This window comes from Aedes albopictus, chromosome 2 (assembly GCF_035046485.1).
Source record: "Aedes albopictus strain Foshan chromosome 2, AalbF5, whole genome shotgun sequence".
Lineage (NCBI taxonomy): Eukaryota > Metazoa > Arthropoda > Insecta > Diptera > Culicidae > Aedes > Aedes albopictus.
Window position 1 is genome coordinate 297,489,168 of NC_085137.1, and position 19,584 is coordinate 297,508,751.

Sequence of the window (19,584 nt, forward strand, 5' to 3'; positions counted from 1 at the left end):
CACTGTTGTTTCGGATCCTTGAACGAGACGTTGAACGAGCTCTACGACGACTTCCGGAAAACTGCTGCAACCGGCGAACTTCCGTGCTGAGAACCTCCAATTGTTCTTTAAGATTATCCATCTGATCAAACACCGTATTGGGAGCCGGATTCGTTAGCGGATTCGCTGCAACAGCGGCAACCCGCGGGATCTCAGTCAGCTTGTCCGCCATCTCCGCTAGCTTGGGTAATGTTCCGTCGCTGATCGTTAGCACTGGACGAATATGCTGAGGCATACGTTGGAGAAACAGCATTTTCAAGAGATCGTCGTTGACATTCAGACCGGCTGCCAGTTCTTGCATTTTTGCTAAAAGGTGGGTTGGACGCATGTCGCCGAGATCCGATGATCCAAGAAGACGTTCCAGGCGAGTTTGGGGGGAAAGCGCAAACCGAGAGACCAAGCGATCCTTGATGGCCATATACTTGTCCACCTGCGGCGGATTCGAGACCAGATCGGCTACATGGCAAATCACCGATTGATCAAGTTTAGCCACGATATGGTAGAACTTGGTGTCGTCTTTCGTTATATTCCCCAGGATGAACTGCGCCTCGGCTTGGGCAAACCACATTTCCGGGTCACTTTTCCAAAATTCCGGAAGCTTGATTGAAACTGCAGCGGCTGCGCCTTGTTGATTTGCAGCGTTTGCTGTTTGTTGATTCGAGCTGCCCGTATTCATGTCGGTTTGAGGTTAGGTTGAAGGAGCAGCAGGAAAAACGAAAAATCCAACGACACAGGCGCGAACCGAACGCACACCGAACCGGAAATCACGTCGGGGTCACCAATGTGGGGGATGACACCGGAAGAAGTAAAGAATGCGAGCGTTTATAACTATAAAACTAGATTTATTCTCTCGAATCGAATACAGCGTGTTTTCCTCGAGTCGCGAACGATGACAATGTTGACGACAACAACTTTCTCTGTAGGGTGGCTCTTCAAACTAGGGTGCGTCCATTTGATACCCATAGCGATATTGACCTTGCCTCGGAACCCTAGTCCTTACTGTCACAAGCCAGTGATCACGGAATAAAAAAAAAAGAAAAAAAAATAAAGATTGGGAATACTAACCCATTTTTCCTTGTTTCAAGGTCCATCTCGACCAGAACCAAATCGAGACCTATCACTTTCAACAAGGTATGAAATGTTATATGAAGGAAACATTAATTACTAAAATGTGCTGTTCCATATTTGGAAGCAGTATGGACTAGGGTTCGGCTTGGTAGATCTTTCACCGTAACGCAGCACGAAAACGCGATCCACCTACGCTACGGGCTCCGTTAAAGATCGGGCATGGGCGGAGCTGTTAAGCAGTTGCCCAACTGTCAAAAGGTGATTTGAAAAAATATTTTTGAAATTAATTTTAGGTATCAAAATAAAGTTCTTAAAATCTGAAAAAAATCATAGTGGCTCAGAAAAAGGTGCTCTTTCGTATAAAAATAAAAAAATCATTGATTTTTCTAAATTTAAAAACCCAATTAACTATACAATGCACTTATAACATTTTCAAGAATATTCCTCGTTTTCCACGTGGCAGTGCACTTTGTCATGTCTAGTTAGACTTGTTTTGAAAAAAAAATTGTTGCAATACTTTTTCTGGTAGGTAAAATCGCATAAAAACAGTAGCTTTTGAAGCTGTGAAGTTCGACGGAGATATTTTGACAGCGGTGCATTGTAATTGTAATTTTTATTGAACATACGTAAGCCTGTAGGTAGTACCCTTTTTTCAGGTGTATGGGTGGCCCTTTTGAAGATGTATAGGTGCGTTTTGGGAGAAAACAAATGCACATCAAAAGAGACGAACCAGCCCCCAGGCTGAAAGTCTCTATAATAAAGACAAAAAAAAAATGCACATCAATTCGAGTTGTTTAAAATTATGGAATTTACCATAATACCATAAGTAAATTTTTTTTCGCCTCGGAAAAAATAAATTAGAGTGTTAAACTGGTAGAAATCAAACCAACGTTTACACGACGATTCTCGACATTAGTGACATTAGTGTTTGTGTGAGAAATGTCACTAATCCTTGACCATTGAGTTGTCCTAAAAATGTCTCACGAAACCTAATGCAAGCCTATCCATATACGTGAGAACAAAAGATGTTTACAAAGTTCTTACAGATAGATTAACACGGGAAATCTGAACACAAACCACTACCACACAAGAATTTGGATTGGTCAATATTGATTATTCGCACCCACAGTGTCGAACAAGCGGGGTAAGACGGTACCTTCTCGGCGTTTGACAGCCTGCAAGCAATAAGAAAATGTTTCTGAAGGGTGTATTTTTTTTCGAAACGTCATTCGCGAATGAACCCTTTCCGCACAAGTTCATTTCAAGCATAATTTTTCAAATCGACGTATCTAACTTTTTCACTGATCTGAGTAAATTCATGGTCAATGTTGACGACCATTTCACTAAAATAGTTTTTTTATAAAAATACTTTTCATAAGTTTTTTCGTGCTTAACATCACCAGGGATATAGCACGCACTAGGTAAGAAACAAAACCTACTAATCCCATATCATTTTCACAATGAATTTTGATAAAAATACACATACACCGGGTTGGTTAGAGATACGTCATGCCAGATACGTCGCTTTTGTATGGTGCCAGTTTGGTGTATCTGTTACTTTTGATTTTAACTAGATACGTCGTTTGGTTTTCTCATATATCAAAACGGTGTATCTATCAGTAAAGTTGTAAACATCAAAATAGTTAGATACGTCGTTTCGAATAATATGCTTAGTTAAACAAATTAAGCAATAAATCATCAAACAGTGATATGGATTCTTCCATTTGCTTTATGAATCATGCATGCAGCAGTTAGGGGCTGTCCATAAACCACGTGGTCATGAGGGGGGGGGGGGGGGGTTCGGCCAATGACCATTTTGTGTGGACGAAAAATAAAATTTGTATGGACTAATGACCACGCGGGGGGGGGGGGGGGGGGGGGGGGGGGTTGAGAAGTCCCAAAAAAATGACCACGTGGTTTATGGACAGCCCCTTAACCCGCATTTGTTTACATTCTCGAGTTACGTCGGATTGAAAAGTTATGCTTGATTTTTGGTTTTGTTTTCCGCGTTCGGTTCGTCGCGGGTGCGTTGTTTTGTTTCGGAAAAAATACGATTTTTTCGGATTAATTTAAGTGTTTTGTGTAGTGGATAGTGTTTTATGGTTTACTTAATTCTTTGAATAACAAATTGTGCATCAAATCCAGTGAATTGTGCGTCAAGTAAGGATCAGCTCCGCGAATCTTTCCGGATGAAAAGCAGCGTTTGAGTTCGACAAACACTGGGACAAAATCTGCCAACAACTATCATGCAAATAATCGCTTGTAACAATCTTCTCGAACAAATTGTGGAATTCTAATTGCACTTATTACGCACCTACAAAAAAAAAAAAACAAAATTTACCCTATAAATCGAAACGAATTCGGGTATGTAAAAATGTATGGGTCTCTTCTGTCTCCCATAAACTTCCTTTATCATCCATTCAAGGAAAGTTCCCTTCATTTTCGCAAAACTCTCCTGTGCCAATTGACTTATTATTTTTGTGCATTCAATTAGTTCTATCAACATCACCTTTATAAGGCTGTATGTATGGTTTCTTGTAATTCGACGAAACAGTTGAACAATTTTCATTCGCTGAGTAATTCTGGACGGAAGGGTTTAAAGACATAAAATCCGTGATCACGTCTTGCCTCGGATAGGAAGTAAAACCGTAGGTCCTGGCACATGTGTTGATGGGTTCGATATGTAGGTTCTCAGGGGTCTGTGTCATTTGGCATAAGGCCGTTTGGCATAAGGTCACTTGACATAAAGTCATTTGGCATAACGGTCATTTGGCATAATGGACACTTGGCATAATAAAGAAGGGTGCATTACGGTTATGCCAAATGTCCATTATGCCAAATGACCGTTATGCCTTATGTCTTTATGTCCTAGTGACCTTATGCCAAACGACCTTATGCCAAATGACTTTATGCCAAATGTCCCGCTCCCGGTTCTCAGGTTTGGTGGCTGTCTCCCTGGGCGTCGAAATTAAGGCTTAGCTCCTAGACCCAGCCGACGTAAAACACAACTAGCGCCGAACGGTGCTAGTTGGCCAGAAAAGAAGAAGAAGAAGTAATATGCTAATGCAGCGAGGTTGGCAAAAAACTCGCCTTCTAAGGTATACCTGCTCAATATCTAGGCATTTTTACGATTTTTTGTTACAAAAATGCTGTCAACCAGGATTAACATAGGGGAACTTATGTATTTCCGGCAGTTTTGTTCTTTTCGTCAAGGGGGGTTTTTTGAATCCTATTAATCTCAGAGTTGGCCGCAAATCCTTCCCAACCAAACTGAGTTATATGCCTAGATTTCAGGCAATTTGGCCCACAAAAACCCCCCATGATGAAGAGAACAAAGCTGCCGATAATACCCTTCGTCACCCTATATTCATTATGTATTTTGCTCTTTTCTCTTTGCATTCTCTTCTTTTCTTTTTATTCCTTAACCTAACTAAAAGTGTAATTAACAGGGGCACGTATAATTAATAAATTACAATTACAATTACTTTTCCGCCCGATCCCTGGCGATATGGACTCCCAAGCAAATGTGTGGCTTCTTCGCTTTAAGCTAATATTGTTTCAGCTTGAATTTCAATCAGCAATAGGACAGATCGGTGGAGTACAAGATTTGTAGTAATGAGCTGAATTTTAGTATGGTGAGAAGGACAATTCTCCATTTCTGCAATGAAATGATGCAAAAAACGTGGGTATTATGATTCCTTGCCTAATTTGATGCTGTTTGAGCAAAACTTTGGGCAACAGTGTTGTTGTTTTCTTCATTTCTTGCAACATAAACAACATAGTTATCCAAAGTTTTGCTCAAACAGCATCAAATTAGGCAAGGAATCATAATACCCACGTTTTTTGCATCATTTCATTGCAGAAACGGAGAATTGACCTTCTCACTATACTAAAATTCAGCTCATTACTACAAATCTAGTACTACACCGAACGTGCCCCATTGTTTGTGAGAACCGTGAATAAAAGCAGGTCGTTCACAAAAAGGCTTGTTTTCGTTGATGATTCAATGATGGTGATGTTTGAGGACTTACTTTGGTTACTTTGAAACTTTTTTTCACTGATTCTCCGTGACACATCAAATTAATACACTAGTTTGGGGCTGTCCATAAACCACGTGGTCATGAGGGGGGGGGGGTTCGGCCAATGACCATTTTGTATGGACGATAACAAATTTTTGTATGGACTAATGACCACGCGGGGGGGGGGGGGGGGTTGAGAAGTCTCAAAAAAATGACCACGTGGTTTATGGACAGCCCCTTTACAAAATAAACCGAAAGTGAGTGAATTTTTGAAGCGCAATTCAGTGCTGATTTCGAAACCGCGCTTCAAAAAAAATAAGTAGAACAGTTTTTGAGATTTAGCTCAATATCGAGTTTTACAACTTTTTAAAGTATGGAATTTACTAAAATTCAAATATCTTGCGTTTTGTTCAACCAATTTTGAATCTTTTCCATAAATTTAGAGCTAATATAATACCATTCGGTCATCTGAATGCAGGTTTAGCGTCAGATTGATGATTCAAGATATTGGCAAGTTTTAGGGACGATCTCCAGCAAAATTTCCGAAAATATATGAAGAAATGTAACTTTTTCAATAAGAAAAAAACAATTTAAAAATTCTTTCTCAACGTTTATTTGACATATCATATGTAAGCCAGTTACAGTATAAAATTCAGCTCAATTGGAGCATTGATTACGGAGAATGAGATGTGTGAAATGAGCGACTTTGCTTAAAAATAGAACAAAAATCGATTTCAAATCATCAATCTTGTATGGAAAGTCGAAAAAATTTCCGCTCTACTGTAATTTTTTCTTTCACGTTTTCGAACTCAGGGCATGATTCTACACCAAAAATGATCATCAGCTTATCGAGTTCAAAAATGCTGTAAACTAGTGTTATCAATCCACATGCAAAAATATGTCCTCAATCCAAAAATGAGACAAATCGATAAAGATTTAAAAGTGTATCAAATCGATTTTGTGTTTTTTAACCTTTTTCACAGAAATTTACTCTGAAATCCACACAATTGCTCCAAAACGGTGCCGAAAATACCGTTAAATTATAGTTAGAACAATACTCTACAACTTTGCCAAAGACACTACGGTGTTTAAACTGCGTATTTCGGAAGTTATTCAACAATTTTAGTTGAAAAGTCACGAAAAAAACACTATATTTTTGACACATGACATGACATAAAAGTCATGTAATTTTACAATAGGAGTACTCATCAAACAGATTAAATCGCTGCGTAAGCCATGATTTTCTACTTATTTGAAATGTTTCATGATTTTGCGAATGAAATAATCAAAGACGTCCTTGGTGATAGCGACGTTTAATCAGTTTAGTGAATCGCCCTATCATTTTACGTGACTAACTTGATTAGCTATTGCTCCTATGTGTAACGAACATTTCGTCCATACATCGTTTTTGTGTAGGAATTCGTTTTCATTGACTAATTATCAAAATCATGGGTAAATTTGTTTTATTTCGTGCTGGCAACTCTGTACAATTTTTAGTATCAACGTGGCAAACTTTTGATAATTAGTCAATGAAAATGATTCCTACAATAAAATGATATATGGATGAAATGTTCGTAATACATAGGAACAACAGCTAATTAAATTAGTCACGTAAAACAATGTAAATTTACATGACTTTTAACGAAAATTGTTGTAGTAGAATGTTAAGGTCAATATAACTCAGACAGGCTCGCTGAACGAGCACTACGCCATCGTGGTGCGCTTAGCCTAACATCTTAGGAGGATTAAATTTGTAGCACAATCCTACCGATTGTGCTGTCGTTTTTGGGAAATTTATAGTTTTTGGGATTATTTCTAGGGGAACCCTGCTGCAATCTCTGGAGAAGTTGATGTTCGATCACCACAAAGAATAAAAACTTAACAAAAGCTTGTTCTAACGTGACTAATAGGGAGAGTTCTGGCTACCTTCTAAAAGAATTTTCCACAAGACTCTAAAATAAAAGAGGAATTCCAGAAGAAACTCTTATTGAAAATGCTGAAAAACTTTTGGCGGGAATACATGATAAGTTTCTGATAGAATTTCTGATTTATTTTTCAATAACATTTTCTTTTAAATATCTTGAAAAACTTTAGCGGAAAGCTCGGACAAATTTTTCAGTCAATTTCTCCACAAATTTCTTCTCCTTTTTCTCAAGGAATCTTATGATTTTATCAGAATTTTACCATGGATTCATTCTTATTGCAGTAATCAAATCTCCCAACTCAAGAAATTTTGACTGAAACTCTTCAAAATTAACTGCCTTAAATTCATGCTAGATTTCCTCTAAAAAATCTCGTAAAACCTTTTAGTTTGCTCCTATTAGAGTTAGTCGTAAGCTGTGTACGTAAAATGAAACTTAAGAGTTCCAAAGGTACTTCTAAATTTCGAAAAAAAATCTTTAACTTTTTCAAGAACTCTGTTGAAAATTTCTTCAATATGTTTTCGATACCTTTAGACAGAAAAAAATCTGGCAGGAGCTTTATGACACCTCAATTTTTAGAGTTTTGTGCAATTCTTCAAGATAACTTACCAGAAGTCCAGAAAAGAAGCATTCGACTGAATTCTCGAGAGACATCTCTAGAATTCAGTCGAATGCTTCTATTCTGGACTTCTGGTAAGTTATCTTGAAGAATTGCACAAATAAAAATAAATGTTAATCAGTTTTGGAGTAGGGTAGGGCGGGGCAAGATGAGCACCCTAAGGATCACGTTGAGTTTATTGAAAGTTAACACAAATTTTCAAAATACCTCTCAGTAGTTCCTTTCTATATCATGTTTTCTATCACCCATAAACATGGGAGGGTTCAAAATTCACAATGAGTATGATTTATTTGACTAAACAAAAAAGATGTTTTATGGTCAGTTCGAACATGCTACGGGGCAAGACGAGCACCCCTACGGGGCAAGAAGAGCACTTCATTAAAATCCCAATATTTTAACAATAAATTGGCCATACAGTGATTGATATAGTGAACCTTGTTTATAGCTATGGTATCACGTTCTAAAATTATCATTTTTTTTTCGATTATTTAAAAAATGCGGTTTCATAATACATTATACAAAATGACCCGAAAAACAATAAACGATTATTAAGTTGCTTATTTTTAGGAATTTGCGCAACCAAATAGTTGCAGAGGTTACGGAAACCTATGTTCGGCACTATTGAGTGGATTACAATAATTTCTAAATATTTTCTATATTCCCTTGATGGGGAGTAATGGGTGCTCATCTTGCCCCACTATAGGTAAATAACTAAAATTGAATAAATTTTAATGTTTGTTTTTAGAAAATATTTTCTAATGTAAATTAAAATGCTTTGCAGTAAGCTAGTATCGTTGGCTGATAACCAGAATTATGGTAAAATTTTGATCCTGACATAAAAACCTTATTTTTTTCTGCTGATTTCTTATAAGAAAATGCTAAAAATCGATGCTATTGACTAATTTGACGATATTTTTTTCAATCGTTCTTTATGAAGTATCTTTTATCAGGTTTACAAACAGGATGAACGTTATTCTAACGGATTATAAAGTTGTTTGGGCAAAATTCATCATAAAAGTAGTAAAACGGAGGGGTGCTCATCTTGCCCCGGGTGGCCATCTTGCCCCGGGTGGCCATCTTGCCCCGTCCTACCCTAAAATTTTTTTTTTTTTAATGACTGAACAAATGATGCAGTCTTTCTAAAAAAACACAACACATTAAGTAGACAATTATGTGAAGTTCAAAAATCAAATCAAGAGAAGTTTCACGTACTACTTTTTTTCTTGTTTAATTTTGAAGTGAGTTTTTGTGGGGGCCCCTAAAATGTGGGGGCCCGGGGCCCTGCCCCCCCCCCCCCTCCATGGCACTGTAAACACCATTGTTTCTTTGGCAAAGTTGTGGAGTATTGTTCTAATTATATTTTAACGGTAATTTCGGTACCTTTTCGGAGCAATTTTCTGGATGTTTGAGAACATTTTCGTGAAAATGCTCGAAAAAAACACGAAATCGATTTGATACACCTATAAACCTTTAGCAATTTGGCTCATTTTTGGACTGAAGACTTGTTTTTGCATGTGGATTGATAATTTTATGTGACACTGGTAAGTCAAAAAAAGGGAACAGGTCTACTGCACACCTTCCCATTTGCCCGGAAGGTTTTTTTTTTATAGAATGAGAAAATCTGCTAATCAGATACCGTGATTTCGGGTGAAATTGATCAGTTTTCGTAGTTTGTGGCGACTGATTTTTGAATACTTAACGATATGTTTAAATTTAATGTTTTAAAACAAATACAACCATGGTTTTCATCAGTCAACGAGGTTAAAAATTCTACTGCTAATCATTTTATAACAAAAAATAACATTTGAAATAAAAAATCAAAAATTTTAATTTCGGGGTGAAATTGATCAGTCAGTGAAATGTTTTTGTAAACGCTGAAATAGTAGTTTACGCAACAAGGTGCAGAATGACGATTTTTCCAGCACGAGTCGTACATTTATTACGACGAGTGCTGGAAAAATCGAGATCTGCACCGAGTTGCGTACAACGTTTTTTGCAATTTCATAAATTACCCTTGAGGATAGTTTTTAACAAAACTTTTTCATCAAACTGTACACTGATGTTCATAGCCATGTTAAAGAAAATCTGAACATAACAGGTTATACTGTGCAGTTGTCACAATTTTTCAAAACTGCGTCCACAAAGCATCAAGAAGTTGACCAAAACTGAAAACAGTGCTGTAATGGTTCATTACGCAACGCAAATCAGTGCTGTAATAAACCATTACAGCACTGTTAATTTGGTGTGGGAAAGTAGGCCTTTTCCTGTCAGATTTGCGTGAGGTAAAACAGCCTATTACGATGAGATATTGCAAAAATATTTTTCCCTCCTGAATTGACCACCCCGGAATGCGAAAAGCTTTGCAAAACTTTTACAAGTTAACTAAATTTTTAATTATTTAAGTTTGAAGTTAAAAAAATCTTTAGAAAACGCCTGAAAGTATGCAATTTACATACTAAATATGTGATAACTTCCGGGAAAGTACAATTTTATGCATAAACTTCAATATTTATAGAACTTTTGATGACGAAATCGGGTTTAACGAATACTTGGCAGCTAGAAACATTTATTCAAATATTCATTACATTTGCGATACAGCTACGGTAACAAAAGTTTGAAAGTGTCTTTAAAGTTTGCCCAACACGCAATTTCGGAAAATATCGAATTTTATGCAGAAATATGTGTCTATTTGGCTGTAAAACATGTAAACTCATCATCCAATAACTCTCGAATCAGATGAAGAATATTTTTTACAAATTGTTTTAAGTTTAAAGCGTTATTTTTAACAAATAGAAATGGTCCTCACGTTGATCTATTTCACCCCACTGATCAATTTCACCCGAAATCACGGTACCCAAGATGTGGTTCCTCGGGTTATGTGGGGATCGATCCACTAAAAACTCATTACTTACCTTTGCGGTACGCCCTTTAGGGATGACTTCGTGAAGGGGGGGGGGAGGTAGGGGTACCGTACGAGTACTCTCAATTGGTAAGCGTTCCACCAGCTAGCGCCTTAAGTTGTCCTCTCTCCCCTGAAACGGAGTCCTACTTGTCCGCCCCCGTACACATCCTTTCAACAATATTGTCCAGAGTGATATCTCTACGGCGTATCTCCTGCATACTCGACCTTTGCTCCACAAAGCGTGAGCATTTAAAGAGCACATGCTCCGCAGTCTGCGCATTCCAGACATGCGGGGGAGCCTGCATGTCCGAATCGTTGTGTGCGCTTGTTAGCGCATCTAGCATTGCTGAGAACTGATCTATCGGCGACCTGGGTTGGGCATAACAACTACAGTAGTACACCCCATTGATCTTCGCTACTGGGAGGCCCTTGTACGACCTGGAAATTATTTCCTGGATCGGGAAACGACCGGTTGTACAGATCGTCGCTAGCTTGGCTTATCCGCTACTCAGTTCCCGTTATCGGGGGTGGGGGATGCGGAAGGAGTCCGCTAGTAGAGCGACGTCTGTACTTGACTCCGAGACTGACTTCCACAGCAACTGTTGTGCGGCTTCACAATGGTTCATGTTTAGTTGTGTAACCTGCAATATCGTCTGATACTTGGACCTCCACGTGAACGTGGCGATATGCGTGCCAGCTGGGCCCTTTCGCAGGCGGATTGATGCACTTAAGTACATCTACCTCGCACTGCTGTTTAAGTGCGGCTGTGAGCCCTTCTGCGGCAGAAATCTCGTCCAGGTTTTTACACTGGAGAGTCGCCTCTGCCGTTAGGGCTCATACCTGTACTTTTTCGCCCAGTACCTCTTGAGCTAGTGCTTTGTAGGAGGTGTCTTTCTTGGTCGCCTCTTTCTTTAGCACTAGCATCATCTCTCCCGTCCTGGTGCGCCGGCTGCTTTTTACATCTGCGTCCAGCGGTAAGAGGCGGTTTTCACCTCGCACGGCCCTCAGCATTTCAACGTACGTGTCTGTCGGACGCTTCTTGGGTCGCGTCTTATCAACAGGCTTCGACCATGCAGCTCGAGCCGTAGGTCGGTTTGACATCTCCGCTACGACTCGGTGAGCAGCATGGTTTCGTGTTGCATCGTCACATTGTCCGCAAAGTGGAAGCTGTCCGTTTGGGTAGACCGTTCCTCTTTGCTCGCGTCAACCGCATTCTGCTCTTCGACCAGAAGATCAACTACCGACATCTTTGGTAGCCCGCTCTGTGCTTCCTCGGCCGGCGCTGCGCCGCCTTGTGCTCCACTCGTTGAAGTTCCTGCCGTCTGCTCGTTGGTGGGTGCACCAGCCCCTCGTAGTGGCGATCTAGCCAAACCACCACGCGCGAACGGGTTCAACGTCGCTTCCTCTGTTACTTCTCTCTCGATCACGCAGTTACATTTGATGAATTTCGAAGTTATGTCTGCTGGGTCCTCCTTAGAGCCGCTATCCCTCACTGCAAATGAAGTAGTCGCCAAGGATCCTAGTGGTTGTCTATGTAAGCAGGGAGGCTACCAGAGGGTTGGCCCAGGCCCTTAAGGGGACTGGGTTCAGAACCGGATCAGCGCTAATCAGGAGTGTTCATCTAAACCTACTTCCACCCAGTTAGTTGCATAGGCTGGGTACAGATTAGGAACATATTTTAAGGCCATGCTACGATTTATGGGACGGTAGATAGCGGCGACATTAGCCCATCCGCCGTTTCCAGTGTCATCCGACTTGTCACTTGTGCATAGTTAACTAATCGTGTACCATCTCAGTTGCCAATTACCAAGCATGAACAGTATACCATAATCAGGAACTTACTGGCATCGTTCCTGATGTGCTGGAGATACTCCTAGCTGGTGCCATCTCGCTTGCCGGAGTTGCCTCAGGATTTGTTGACTTTCTGATGAAGAAGACTATAAGGTCTTGCAAAGTAGTCGCCATAATTGTGTTTTTCATGCAACGCACAATATCAGAATCACAAAGTTACATTTTAGTTAGTTATTATGCTTCTTTATTGAATAATGGACTATTACTTTAGTGTTGTGCAAAGTAGCATACCGTAAAACGGGGTAACTTTGATAGTTTTTCAGCGCGTTTTCTTAATATTTTTCCATGTAACAGTATTTCCTCTAGTTTTATATTTTTAAAACAAGTACTGGGGTATCAGTTATCAATTGCAACTGAAAGATTCGATAATCTTAAATACTTTGGGTGACTTTTAGTTTTCCATATGAGCGAGAATCAGATTTTCATTTTGGGGTAACTTTGATAATGCCCTGAAAAATACATCAAATCTTTAAAAAAAAATCACATATTGAAATCTCAGGAGTATGAGCATGATGAAAGAAGCCTTGTGAAATATACCAGATCGAATTTTCATAGCAAAACATTGATTTTTTTTATCAAATATAAAAAATGAGTTTGTGGAGTGCTGAGTGAAAAACACAGTGAATTTAGCTATCAAAAATCATTATCTTTGTAAAGATATATGAATAACGGTACATCATCATATGATTACATGCTATTCATGGTTAGTTTTGTTTTTTGGGTAGTTTTTGAATGTTTATTAACAAATTTTTAACAACATAGAATTATCAACATGAAATTACAAGGACATTGCATGCTTTTACGCGTTTATCGATGTATGGAGATTTATGTCCCAATTTACAAAATTGCTTCTATTTCGTAAAAACACACTTCGTTAAGAGGTTCAAGGCCAGATATGGAATCTACTATGATGAATCTATCGAGAATAAGAGTCTCTTCATATTTATTGAAAAAATAGTTGAAACGAAGTCGTATAGCAGATTGTTTGAAGGGGTTGAGAAATGACAAAAATATCGACAATTTTTATTTTTTGTCCAAAAAGTTGTATATAAACTAGGTTTTAATCAAAATACGACTAAGATGAACTTTCATATGTATAGAATTGATCTACGTTTGCCTTTTTCTTAACTGGTTGAAGAAATCATAGTTATAAGATAAACTATACCATGCCTGTCGCACTATCAAAGTTACCCGCATTATCAAAGATACCCCGTTTTACGGTACGCAATCAGTACTAGATTGAAGGTACTAAGCTGGTCATTTTGTGTGGTGAAATGATCAATTCTCAATTCCTGCAATGAAATGGTGCAAACAGCGTGAGTATTGTGATTTCTTGCCTAATTTGATGCTGTTTGAGCAAAAGTTTGGGTAACTGTGTTATTGTATTTTTTATTTCTTGAAACTTCAACAACACAGTTACCCAAACTTTTGCTTAAACAGTATCAAATTAGACGAGGAATCATAATACCAACGTTGTTAACACCATTTCATTGCAGAAACGAAGGATTCATCATCTCACCGATTGCTTCCTATTAACAAATAACACTGTTGACGCACTGCGACTTTATTTAAGCTAATGTATTATTGTACTATGTCACAGCAATTACCAAACATTCTCATTGGCCTTCGCTATTATCGGTCTCCTAAAATTACAAGGTTGATAAAAATGATACAACAACCAAGTGCCACTTAATTTACGAATGAAATTTCCGTGTTCCCTCGTCCAAACAAACAGCAGCTACTCGATGATGGTAATAAATCGTTCGTAATGGGTTGTTCATATGTTCCGATATCGCTGTAAGCGTAGGCTTCTAAAGCCCACCTTTGTCCGTTTAGCACGTGATCTGAGAATCCGAGCTGATAAAACTGGGGTTTGGTTGCTCGGCGGGCCTGGTTAGTCGGCTCGTTATTGTTTTCCCATCATGTGTAATCACCGCTATTTGCCAATCACAGAATGCTTTCAAGCGTTTTTTTTCTGCCACTGGCGCGAGCAGATATCGTAAATTACCGGGCATAATAGGTTGTAGGTGGAGAACTGTCACGGGTGCGCTTGCGTTACTCACTCAGAAGGTGTCGGGCCGGGATATGTCTTTGAGAGATTAAATTCTCTTGCCTTGCTCATTGAATCGGGTTCGGCAGCGAGTCGTGAACCCGAAAATTGTCGTGTTTGTGTTTGAACACACCGGTACGTCCACCGGGGATGATCGAAGGGGGTGCATGGGGTTCATAGTACGGTAAACTTTTTAGAATGTTCGTCAGGGTTAAACCATAAAATAGGTTTAAGCTTAGCTTAGACTAACTGCACGTATCTGTGGTTGCTACTTCATGATTGATCCGAATCAATGATAGTTGCACAATGCGTCAACTGAATGGCTGACTGGGAGTGGTACAGCAGTTGCATTTTCTTCCATTCCGGTTCTTTAAAGTGGTGTTACTACTCCCGAAAAAGGTGGATCTGCTGCTTCCGTTTGCGTTTGTAACGTTCCACGTTCTGCCGGGTCCCATGCTGCAGCGTGGCCGCCTGCGCTGCGTTCTTCTCTTCTGAAGTACACAACTCGTTGAACCAATAGTTCCTTCTCAAAGGCCAAAATTTAATGGTGCTATCGACTGCGTCGTTGATGGCTGATTTAACTGTACCTGTGAAGTTCTCAAGAGGGGCCTCATGGAGCTCGCCCTCGTCCGGAACCGTTGCCTCGAAATTCTGCGTGTATGCTGAGACGACATCCGGTTGTTTCAGTCGCCCTAGGTTGTACCAAGACAACCGTCGGTACCGTACATTGCTGATTATGGAGAGTTCTGGGGTAGTTTGACCACCGTTTGAACATCATCAAGTAGTGGTCAGAGCCAGTGAAGAGAATTGTCAGACAAAAGAGGCACAAAACAAGCAACAAAGAAGGTGCGACGATTAGTCTTTATCCCTACTGGTGGCAGATAATGACATGATCTCGAAATATTTTGTTGCAGACAAAACGGAAGCTGAATTTGTTGCGTACTTTTCAACTCGTGAATAATCAATTATTACTAACCCAAAGTCGAAACTGTTTGATGATAGAGCTTCACCAGAGTTGCAGTGTTTACCGACTCGAAGTTACCGTTCGAAAATCGCAATGCAAGGCTTAAACATCTATAAACTTGTGGTGTACGATGTTAATCCCATTATTTTCAAGTTGGGACAAACTTATGTCGCATGGGTTGTTTTGTCGCAACAAATACAGGTTGCGACATTGTCATTATTGTTGCGTGATGGTTGAATTTTGATTCACTGGTCAGAGCTGTTGTTAAGGACAGACTTGTTAGAATCCCAAAATGGCCGCCACAATGGCCGACTTTGGTACCTACTCACGATTTTGAAGGCACAAATCTCTTCGTAAACAAAACGAGCGCACCTGATCTTCATATTTTAAGCTTATTACGAGTGAGTAAGAACAGAATAATGAAATGCACTGTTGTGTGAACCGTGCTTCTTGAGATTTGTGCGTTTGAAGTTCTGATGCACTGTTGAAGCGGGAGTTCAAGATGTTTGTCCTTAACGCCATGATACGAGAAGTGTCGACAGAAGAGATTCTGCACGACGATTATGCTGAAGTTGAAGCATCGGCTCTAGATCCTCAACATTGCACATTATTTCGTCGATCGTTGCCATTTGATCTTGTTCGTATGCTTGCTCGCAGGGCCTGACACCAACCCCCTGACTTTCCAGAGGACTATGGTGCACAGTTCAGCTTGGAGTCATTCACTGGCACTATCACGTTGATTAGACAGACGCTTTTGTGAGCAGTTCCTGTTGTGAACAGACGCTCACGCTTGCAGAGGCTCTTCCCTGTTAATTTACGACCAAACTTGCTACCGGGGCTGAGTATCCGATCTTCTCTAAGGTTGATCGCAGCCCGGCCGATTCTACGAGGAGGTAATTGTAATTTTTATAGACAAACAAGTCGGCCTCTATTATCCGGAGTCGTGTTCTGAAGCTTCCCAAACAAATAGGCTGGCGAATTTTATGTTATTTTCGACAAAACGTCTAAACTTCAACTTTATACAACAATCGTTCGCCAGAACTTTGTTTGAGAAGCATCGGAACGTGACTTCGGATAGTCGAGTCTGGTTTTTATGACTAAATGTCTCGGAAATTGTTAACTGTACTTTGTAAAAGAAAGGATACGCTTTTAATTGTTAGGTGGCAAACCTCCTACGCACGCCCGCGGTCGCGTTGCGCGCATAAGTGACTTTAATTCGCCAGCGTGTGCAATCTTCTACTACAACCAACAGCTAAGAAAGAGTAGGTAATCGCAACAAACGGTAGCGACGACAGTAGCACTAGAACGGGCGAGCAATTCCCGAGTCATTCGTATTCGGGATAGAAGAGGCGCTGGTCGAAATACTAAAAACGCGCGAGCAAGGTTGTTTGTACTTATCCCACACAGCTTTTGGGGAGACGTATTTTTCTTGCGGAAAATGTGTGATTGCCGAATTCAGAAGATGATTTGTTAAAAGCGATTAGTGCTGGTAGTGACAGGAAATAACCAAAGATTTACCAAAGAAGGTTGTTCAATAAGTTCACAGTTTAGTTTATATAGTTTGAGAAACAAATCATCAGAGTGAGTGAAAGTGATTCAATATGCAGATAAAATCATATCAGAAACAATGTGTTAAGCAATAAAAAGGTGATTGTACGGCCACACCATGTTCATATAGAATACCCAACGTGAAGTTACAATAAGCAATTAGTAAGTTTTATTGGTTGTGAATCGTGAAGATAAACTTGGGATACCTACACCTACACACCTTTGGAAGCGGAGACATCATTCAACAAGTATGACTTAGAGTGTGAGCAAACGAGCAAACTACAACAGCAAGCGGAAACGGTGCAGTGAAACGATCAACGATCAACTATAAATATAATGGCATTATTTAATAAGCTGTTTTCGACCAACAAGAAGCGCAACGCAAGTCAATCATCGCAAAAAACTAGCCCGGGGTAAGTACGAGTATACCGGTTGAATGAACTACATTGCTAAGATGAATAATGGGTTTGTGAATTGTCGTGCCGTTCTATGAATCACCATAAAATGCTGATTAATTGACTAAACAATTCTGCATCAAAAATTATCCTAAGTTTAGTTTTTCCTAGGAAGCATCTTCTTAAATTTCAATGAAATCCGGGAAATACAAACGGCAAATACTGATGTACTGAACATCCACTTTGTGGGTGTATTTAGATATAGGGTTACCAAATCTGAAATCTGGACTAGTTTCATATTTGTTAGCGTAGATTGTTATTTTCATTTTCATGGAAATCACTTCGAAATATGTGGGATTTTCTAATTCTTATACGGACCGATGTCCTGGTGTAAGTTTCACACAAATAAATAGTCCTCAATGATTGTTTACTTCTATGATTTAAAATAGAATAGAGCCTTCAAATATTGAAACAATCTTTGATTATTAAATTTTATACGAAAGAGTTCCTTTTTTGAACCACTAAGATTGCCTTTATATTTTTAGAACTTCATTGATTATGATACCTAATACTAATTTGAAAGAGATTTTTTTATATCACCTTTGTACAGCTGGGCAACTGATTGACAGCTCTACGCCGTACAAAATCCGACGAGGGGTGATTAAACAAATTGCTCCCAAACATACTTCATGTTGAATTTTAAATAGATTCCCGGAAAGATTTTCATAAAGAATATTAAAGGGTTTTCTTGAGGAATCCCAAAATAAGTTTTTGAAAAAGTCACAGAAAGAATTCCGAAAAAATATGCCATAAGGGGCTCTAGGAGGAACACAAGAAAGTCTTCTAATAGTATAGAAAAAAAAACTCCTAGAAAAAAGAAAATATCCCAGAAAAAATAAGGAAGGAATTCCAGAAGAAGTACCATCCGCCTGTCTTGCAAACACTATCTTTGCAGCGTATCTGTCATTCTTACAACATGCCTTGTCCACCGTGTCCTTTCGGCTTTGGTAACCTTCAGGGTCCATTCTGCCACAGCTATAAGGGTATTCAGCTTCCACTGATGATGTTCGAATTGTGGGGCAAGAGTTTGAGTCATGTGGTAACTTTGGGTAAAAACCTGAAATTCTGCAAATGTACATATTATCTCTAAAAATCAGTAGCGTCGCGTAACCTCACTTTTTACCTAATGCACCGAACATAAAACTTGCAATTGCATGGAATTAATGATCATAAACGAAATAGAAATGAGTGAAAGCAGCTATTCTCGTCATTTTCTACTTATTACAAGCAAATTTGTTCAAAAAATTCAAGAATTTATACATGGTGCACAGGTAGATTTGAGGTTAGGGAATCGCCACTGCCCCACCCCAGTGGTGGGGCAAAAGTTCGAATAAGACACATACATATAAAAAGTGTTGTAACTCAAAATTGAAAAGATATTTGTCGTAACTTCGCTCAGCAAAATTTTAGCTCATGGATAGTAGAATCACCACACTGTTATTATTTATTTATTTATTTATTTTTTTTTCGATTTTTTGGAAAAAATGAACTTTTAACAAGGGTCGAACTTTTGCCCCACCTTACTCTATAAGAAAATTCTTTCTGGAACATCTGACCAATAGCTGAGTGTGATGTTTGAGGATCAAACGAATAGCTTGTTGCCATTGGTTAGATCTTACAAGAGCCAAATTGGATATGTTGTTCCAGGATTGAATTTTAGAGGTGTCCCGCAATTTGGCCAAATGCCGAAAGAGACGAACCAGCCAAGGGCTGAAAATCTCTTTAATAAAGACAAATCAATGAACCAAATGCCGTTAAACCGAATGTCGTTTGGCCGAACAGTGGCATGGTGAATTTCATCTTTCATTTTTCTGCCAAACGGCATTTGGTCAAATGGCATTAGGCCAAACGGCATTCGGCCAAATGACTCGGAAAAATTTTTATATATTATTTTCAGAAATCCTACCTCTGATATCAATCAAACCAATATCTTTTTTGTTGATATCCATATTGAAATATGCTATAATTCAGTTTTTTTTCACACGGGCAGTGTTTAGTCATAACTTTCACGAAATTTTACATCCAGCTAATCGGAGTAGGAATTGCTCCCGTAGATTTCTGGCCATCCTATAAAGCAATTAGGTAGGAATCATGAAGAAACTCCTGGTAGGTTTCTTAGATTACACACGCCCGCATCCACTCTAGGG

The 19,584-nt window shown here is 39.2% G+C and overlaps 1 protein-coding gene across 5 annotated transcripts in view; it reads left to right on the forward strand.

Annotated features, from left to right (window-relative positions):
* The first annotated feature begins 3,097 nt into the window (after positions 1–3,097).
* Positions 3,098–19,584, forward strand: part of LOC109423771 (folliculin-interacting protein 2) — a 53,173-nt gene continuing 36,686 nt past the window's right edge. Inside the window, exons 1-2 of one of the 5 annotated variants that reach the window (XM_062852114.1) lie at positions 3,098–3,267; positions 16,958–17,395. In XM_062852114.1, the coding sequence (XP_062708098.1) occupies positions 17,319–17,395 (77 nt within the window). In that variant the 5' untranslated portion in view covers positions 3,098–3,267; positions 16,958–17,318. Of the gene's footprint in view, positions 3,268–13,837; positions 17,396–19,584 lie in introns of those variants that run through there. The other 4 variants (XM_062852115.1, XM_062852116.1, XM_062852117.1 and 1 more) reach the window with 4 other exon arrangements.